The sequence below is a fragment of the Ailuropoda melanoleuca genome, chromosome 12, assembly GCF_002007445.2.
Source record: "Ailuropoda melanoleuca isolate Jingjing chromosome 12, ASM200744v2, whole genome shotgun sequence".
NCBI lineage: Eukaryota > Metazoa > Chordata > Mammalia > Carnivora > Ursidae > Ailuropoda > Ailuropoda melanoleuca.
This window is the reverse complement of record NC_048229.1, coordinates 17,302,613-17,310,321: the sequence shown is the minus strand read 5'-3', so window position 1 is coordinate 17,310,321 and position 7,709 is coordinate 17,302,613. Positions and strand designations below refer to the sequence as shown.

The window sequence follows — 7,709 nt, the reverse complement described above, 5'->3', positions numbered from 1 at the left end:
AGGCCCATGCACTGGGAGGCTGGAGCCCCCCTCCCCAGCCACATAGTTGACCACCTCCTCTCAACACACCTCTGTTGTTCTCAATGGGCTCTCGCCTGCAGAGCTCAGGATGTGATTGATTGATTGATTTTTTAAGGTTTTATTTATTTGAGAGAGAGAGTGATAGAGAGAGAGAGAGCACAAGCTGAGGGCGTGGTGGGGAGGGGCAGAGGGAGAAGCAGACTCCCCACTGAGCAGGGAGCCCAGTGCAGGGCTTGATCCCAGGACCCTGGGATCAAACACAAGAAAATGTGTTTGATAATAGGGAGTACCAGATAATTACGGGTCTGCGGCAGAGAATTCCACTCCTTGGTGTTTGGAGATTTTTTATAATGAAGCGGCAGGGGGAAGAATGATAAGGCCAACTGACTTTTGGATCTGGAGCATTGGGTGGGGAAGGCAAACCAAGAGGCAGAAGCTGGGGTGCCAAGTTTAGCAGCACCCCGCACTCGTGATGCGGCCAGGCTGTAGGCACAAGGACCCGGGGCTCATTCAGGTGGTTTGGGAGGGGAGGGCTCCTGAATCTGCCGACCCAGGGAGGCAGAGACTTCCGTGAATGGAGAGGGGAGCTGGCCTCCAGCGGAGGACTGGCCGGGGGCGCGGGGGCCCAGGTTCTCGAAGAGGAGCTGAGTGAGGGCGTTGGTTGGATTAGCCTGGGGAGAGGAGTGGCGGGGGTCTAGATGGTGCCCTCACGTTTCAGGATATAACCTTTGCAGAGGTTCAGGATTTCTGGGAAAGCAAGAAGCCTAGCACCACTGGGTCTGGCTCAGCCTGGGGGCCTGGCCCCAACTCTTACCAGCTGGGTGATCTTGGGCAAGTCTGTTCATCTCTGAGCCGGAGTTTTCTTGTCTATAGAAGTGAGGAGAGAGGGTAGCACGGACTTCAGGGGCTCCTGAGGATTGCGCGGGATGAGGTCAGGGCACCACATGCAGCCAGTGGCCACCACCCTGAGCATGCGGTCTGGACCCAAGCTGCCCACCGAGGCCTCTGTCCACACTCGGTGATATGACCCCTCCCCTCTTCCCTGGAGGTGGCTGCATGAAGTCGGCCTGATCAGGGAAAGGACTTCCAGCTGATCGCCAACGTGCTAAACTCAGCTGGCAGACAGCGACGTGCACGCATTTTTGAAATCAAGCTGAAAAGACCAAGTCCACCTGTGGCCTTCGGGATACGAACTCCTATCAGAGCTTTGTCTTCCCCGGATGAGACTTGCTCGAGATCTCAGCCAATGTAGGAGGCTTGGGGAGCTGCGGCGGAATCACCCCGGGAGGCGGCTGCCTTTTCTGGTCCTGAGAATAAGTCAAGGCCAAAGTGCTTCCTTTAAAAAATACTTTATTCCACACATCTCCTGGCGGGTTCTCCCACCCACCATTCCTGGGTAGCAGCTAGTCATCGGCTTCTCCTTCCCTGCAAAACCAAGGGAGCCTCTTGCACCCGGAAACATTCAGATCCCAAGGCGGCACGGAAGTCTGCTCCCTCCCCCAGCTGGATGGGACCACAGCTCATCCATCTTTCTTCTACCCCACTGCTGCCATGACACTTTCCTTGGCCAGAGCTGTCGCTGGCTGATGGCCCAACTGGATGTTTTTCGACTCCAGTTCCTCCAGCATCCTGGCTTGTCGGGGCTTCCCCGGGCATCCTCGCTGGCCTCTGAAAGGGCCCGGCATGACACTTGGTGTCCTCAGACAAACTGCCCATCCCAGCAGTTTGGGGGCTGGGCCAACCGCCCCCATCACTGGCACCCGGGGGCTGAGGGACGGGGCCAGGAGGACAGCAGGTCTGATGCAGGCAGCCTTCAGAGCCAAGTGCTGAAGGGCATGTCACAGAGGGCTCCCTGAGCAACTCGGGGTAGCCCTCGTGGTCCAGTCCGTGAACAGCAACAGCTCTGCCCCTTGGGGCCGGATCCCTCCACAGACATCGAGTCACCAGGTGAGGGGGTGACAGCAGAGGGGCTCTCCAGGGAGGGTAGTGGCGATCACAGCAGCAACACTCACGAGCTGGCTAGCCTGTGAGCCTGGTGACGATTTCCCTTCTGCCTCTGTGCTCCCCACCTGGCCACGAGGGTGCGTGCAGGGAGAGGGAAGGGGCTGGCAGAGGGCTAAGGAGCCACAGGGAAGCCAGACAATTCTGCCCATTTACTGCCCCCTATCGAAAACAAAATCCCGAAGCATGGCCGACCAATGAGATGTTCCTGGCGACTCTTTAGGGGCCATCGGGGGAACAATATACCATTTCATTCTCTTAATCGTCCAAAGCCTATCCCAGGCGGCTCGACAGCATCCAAATAAGTATCATTAAAAAAACAGGGTGTTTTTTTGTCTCTCTACTTCTTTCGTTGGCCTGGGTATTCTGCTGAAATATAGAAGAGGCTTCCATCGAGAGTTGGTCTCGGAGTAAAAAAAAAAATAAAAGATTCCATGATCTGATATAAACCGAGCCTAAAAGAGCACCCGGAGCCTGCACGCTGGCACCAGAAAGCAAAAGGAAGCCAGGGTGCTTGGGTTTAGGCTGACTCGGTGGGGCAGCAAAACGTGTTGTCTCACGAGACACGAGAACAAACTTCCCAGCACTGGAGAGGACATTATTTCTGTTTGGAAGGAAAGTCCTGAGACTTTTATTGAGACAGGAGTGAGTGGGAGGCCACCAGCTCTGCAGAAATGCCCAGGATTTTTTTTTTTTTTTTAAGCAAACCCCAAGGTCCTGATGAGGCCTGCAGTAGGCGGGTCCGCATGGTTTCTCTTGCCCATGGTCCTGCAAGTGGCCCAATGGGCTAGGGTCAGGTGGAGGCTGGGCCATCCATGGTGGACAGGAGGTGAAGGACTTGGGCCCGCTCGGCTGGGCTGACGTGCTGGCTTATGTATGCGATGCAGTCCATGGCCACTTCAGGGTTGTCCTGAACCAGGCTGTGGGGGGAGGGGAGAGAAGGGCTGGGGTCATTCTTGCCACTTATGGTCTGTGGGCCCTAGGGCGGACCCCAGGACCCCTGTGTGGGGCTGTGTCATGTTCCGGAGTGTGTGATAACCCAGAGCTCCCAGATCTCTTTGAGCTGTGGTCACCATGGGGGTGATGGCCCTGCGTGGCAGGAGGGAATACTGCCTGGGGATCAGAACACCTCGGAGGAGGGTGGACCCTATCAGTCACTAGCTGTGTGACTGGACAGCCAGCACCTCCCCGGAACCTCAGCGCTGTTCCCCACATGGGCTCCCACGGGATCACCTACCCAGCTCACAGGGGACCCCACTGGAACGGGGTGAGCAAATCCCTGGGGAAGGCTGATACCAAACGGGAGCCAGCAGCCTACCGCCTAGAGGTTAAGAATGTGGGTTCTCACAAATGCACTCTAGGTGGGGCACCTGGGTGGCTCAGTTGGTTAAGCATCTGCCTTCAGCTCAGGTCATGATCCCAGGGTTCTGAAACTGAGTCCTGCACAGGACTCCTTGCTCAGCAAGGGGTCTGCTTCTCTCTCTGCCCCTCCCCCTGCTTGTGCTCTCTCTCTCTCTCAAAATCTTGAAAAAAAAGAAATACAAAAAAAAAAAAAAAAAAAAGCTTTGACCTATATATTCACCCTATATATTCCAGAAAGGAATACAGTCCTGAGCCCAAGGCCCCCTGGACCACGCAGCCACTCTGGAGTCAAGCGTCTGGAGTAAAATCCTGGCTCCTGCACTTGCCAAGAAGTCCAAGGGATGGGCAGGTGGGCGGGGGGCCGCTCACCCTCTGATGGCCTTGAGGACGGAGTCTCGCTTCAAGCACTTGATGTTCTCGCGGACGGTGGAGCGCAGGCTGTCCCCCCCCTGCCAGTGCTGTTCCAGCCACTGCACCACCACCTGGTTGTTGTCCCACAGGTAGGCCTGGGGGAGGGGGAGAGGCTGCCTCAGAGAGGGACCCCCCCAGCCCAGCAGGCTGGCCACAGCCCCCCCAGGCCCCCATGCCAGGCGCACCTTGACGGCGCCCTCCGTCTCCACGAACCAGCGGCGCAGCATGGACTGGATGTGCACGTGGCTCAGCTCCCTGCTGGCCCCCAGGATCTCCTGCTTGACCTGGTCCTCCAGCAGGAGGCGGCGCAGGCGCCAGTACAGGAAGGAGCGCGCAGTCTTCCACTCCAGGATGTCCTGCAGACAAGCCCCAGGCCTGAGCCCTCCGCAGGGCAGGGCCCGGAGGACACGCACAGCACCGCCTGGGGCTGGGCTCTGCCTGAGGCGCAGGCTCTCCGATCATTCCCATTTTACAGACCAGGTGGCTGAGGCTTTGGAGAGGCGGCAGAGGCGAGGGTCCACCTGAACCTGACACTGGCTTACCAGAGGCATGGAGGGCTCAGGCGGGCTGGGGAGGGGAGCAGCACAGGCAGGGTGGTAGGCTGACTGTAGGATATCCTCTTGGGGGCATACAATGGGGCGGGGCTTGGGACGGTCAGGGCTGAGTGAGGGCAGGGCAGGACCAAATGGTCCCCAATCTGGCCCAGCAGTTACAGACACACACACACAGGTCAGACTGGTGGCTCCCAAACCTTGCTGCCTCTGGAATCTCCTTGGGACGTGAAAGCACACAGATGCCGGGCTCCCACCGCCCTCCCCCATACTCTGATTTAATTTGGTCTGGGGAGCCACCTGGGCCCCCCGATTTTTTTTAATAGCTCCCCAGGTGATTCTAACACGTGGTGTTCCCGCCCAGATCACCTCCTGTTTGGAAACCTGTGACCTTAGGACTGACCCTTCACGCCCCGCCCCACAGCTGCAGGCTCTTACGGAGATGGCACCCTTCTCCAGCAGGCAGGTGGGGCTGTCGTGGAGGTCGGCGAACTGCACCGCCACCTGGTGGTAGACGGGCAGCAGCAGGTCCTCCCGGGCCTTCAGCTGGCCCTCCAGGTCCTTGCGGTCCTTGTCGGAGAGCCCCGACATTCCTGTGGGCGAGGGCACAAACCAGGCTTTGTGGCACAGGCCTGTGCTTAAATTCCGACTGTACCCCCAAATCGAGCTGCTCCTGCCGTCTCAGACACACACGCACAATGGCGAGACAGCACTGGGCACGCAGCTGCGAAGGTGCCCCCTTCCACCAGGAAGAACCACTGTGCTTTGCATGTTGCAAAAGATAAGAAGGGAAGATTAGAAACAATTTCACATCTTAGATGAAATAGATAAATTCTCTGAAATATACAAATTACGGCAGCTCTGCCAAGAGGAAACAGATAACCTGAATAGTCCTGAATATAATAAAGAGGAATCTGTAGCTAGAAACCTCCTGCCAAAGATTTAAAGAAATAATGCCATGCAAACTCAGAAAATAGGAGAGAATGCTTCACAACTCATTCTAAGAGACTGGCATTACCCTGATACCAAACCAAAGAAATTACACACACACACACACACACACACAACACACACACACAGAGTGATAAATCTTCTGAAGAACAGTTATAAAGATACTGCCATCCAGTATGGACCTTTTTTTTTTAAGAGAGCGAGAGAGCAAGTGAGTAGGGTGGGGGGAGTTAAGGGGGAGGAAGGGTTGAGGCAGAGGAGAGAGAGAATCTCAAGCAGGCTCCACAGAGTGGAGCCCGATGTGGGGCTCGATCTCACGACCCTGAGATCATGACCTGAACCGAAATTAAGAGTCAGACACTAACTGACTGAACCACCCAGGCGCCCCCTCCCATCTGGACTTTTAAAGAGAATTACATCTAAGGTTACAAGTGAAACAAACCTATCACTCAAACAAAACTGGTAAAATATTTTGTCTGGTGGAAAATTCTAAAAGGACATCTTGCTACAAAATTTCTGATCTTCTTCACTGGCCCCAAATACTTTCATTTTTATATTTTGTGTGTTTTGAGAAATAAACATACTAAGGCATTAAACATATTTTCTAACGTTAAAGGGGCTGATTGTGCTACATGAGAACACTGAAAACATCTCACCATTTTTGTAGCTGTGTTTTGGTACGTTTCACTTGGTTTTTACCTTTCTGGAAACTTCCAGTAGCAGAGCACACTGGGTCTGTCTCTCTTGCCCTCTGAAAGATGATGCACTTCCAACCCTCTTACCTAGCTGTTCCACGAGCTTCTTGTAAACTGGGTCGATCCTTCTCATGGTCTTTATCAGATCTTTCTTTCGGTACTTAATCTCCACCGTTCCCTCCGGCTCCAGAATATTCGCCCTGAAAAAAAGAAGAGGCAGGGGTGGAGGTGTAGGAGATGTTCCCCAACAAGCAATAGCCAGGAGACGTCGGGGTGGAGGCAGGAGAGCCAGGAAAGCTGGGCGTGACCTCTTAGCTCTTTCACAGGCTCACTCTATGACTTGGGCAAGTCAGAAGGGGACCCTCTGGTCATCTGCTACTAAACCCAGAATGAGGGGCTGAGCCCACATTTTAAAATAAAGTTTTCTGAGCTCTGGAAGGCCCTTTGAGCTCTGAAAGCATATGATTTTCTCCAGAACAGCCTAACCCTCCAGCCCTTCAGCCACAGTCCTTTATGACTCTCCTAATGTCTGTTCTCCTTGGGCCACAGTACTGTTTCTAATCTCCTTAAAGCTCACAGAGTCAAAATGAAGAGCTCAGCCTGGTCCAGTAGGAGCTGGCCTCCCATTTCCAGCCTCTCACTCACCCCTCAGACTGCCCCCCATCCTGTTTTGATAGCTTGGAAGCCCTGAGGAATACTCTATGGAGCTCTGAGCTTCCTGGTGGCCAGAGTGAAAAGTTCACGATGACCCCATTGGAAGCGGCTTATGTCCTGAGTCCTCCTGGAGGCCTGACCTCAAAAGCCCCCCATGAGGGTGTGGGTGCACTGAAGGCAGGACTTGGCGCATTTGCACATCACAATGTCTACCACAACACCTAGCACATAGTAGGTACTCAATAAATCTTCACTGAATGAATGAATGAATGAATGAATGAATGAATGACACGGCCAGAGGAAGCCTCTATCTTGGGCAGACCTACTCCTGAGGTCTTTACGTCCTATATACCATGTAGCAGGGAGTCTTCGGTTTAAAGTCAAACACTGTGTGGCAAGTATTACTGTCATGATTCTTTCTGTAAACGTTCCTGGGATGAATTCTTCCTTAAAAAAAGCACCAAGGTTTTCCCTCCCCTGAAGAACTGGTATCCTCTCACGCAAGTATCCATTTCGCCACTATTTTCCAACCACCTCCTAGCTATCAGTCCCTGGGTTATAAAACTGAATAGAGCACGGCCCCTACAGGAACTCGTAGCTTTGGGAGAGAATCAGACTCCAGTGAGAAGTAGATGACTGGTTGGATTTCCCTTTTTATCCTGGCTGCCAGGAAGCTCAGGTGCCTTCTATCTTTCCTGATTTTTTTTTTTTAAAGATTTTATTTATTTATTTATTTGACAGAGAGAGACGCAGCCAGCGAGAGAGGGAACACAACCAGGGGGAGTCGAAGAGGAAGAGGCAGGCTCCCAGCGTAGGAGCCCAATGTGGGGCTCGATCCCAGGACCCCGGGATCACGCCCTGAGCCGAAGGCAGATGCCTAGCGACTGAGCCACCCAGGCGCCCCATATCTTTCCTGGTTTTTTGATTGCAAACTTCCTTGGGGAGCAGATGAATAATACTTATGAAAAAACAGAAAACAGTCCATCTGCCGCCCCTGGCTCCAGCCACTAACTCTACTGAGAAAATCTTTTTTTTTTTTTTTTTTTTTAAAGATTTTTTTTTT

At 53.8% G+C, this 7,709-nt stretch overlaps 1 protein-coding gene across 6 annotated transcripts in view; it reads right to left on the bottom strand.

The window, feature by feature from the left end:
• Positions 1-1,338: 1,338 nt before the first annotated feature.
• Positions 1,339-7,709, bottom strand: part of ACACB (acetyl-CoA carboxylase beta) — a 122,056-nt gene continuing 115,685 nt past the window's right edge. For all 6 annotated transcript variants that reach the window (XM_019801818.2, XM_019801819.2, XM_034638139.1 and 3 more), the window contains 5 exons: positions 6,080-6,192; positions 4,785-4,939; positions 3,981-4,151; positions 3,754-3,890; positions 1,339-2,942 (listed from right to left, as the gene is read on the bottom strand). In XM_019801818.2, the coding sequence (XP_019657377.1) occupies positions 2,816-2,942; positions 3,754-3,890; positions 3,981-4,151; positions 4,785-4,939; positions 6,080-6,192 (703 nt within the window). In that variant the 3' untranslated portion in view covers positions 1,339-2,815. The remainder of the gene's footprint in view (positions 2,943-3,753; positions 3,891-3,980; positions 4,152-4,784; positions 4,940-6,079; positions 6,193-7,709) is intronic.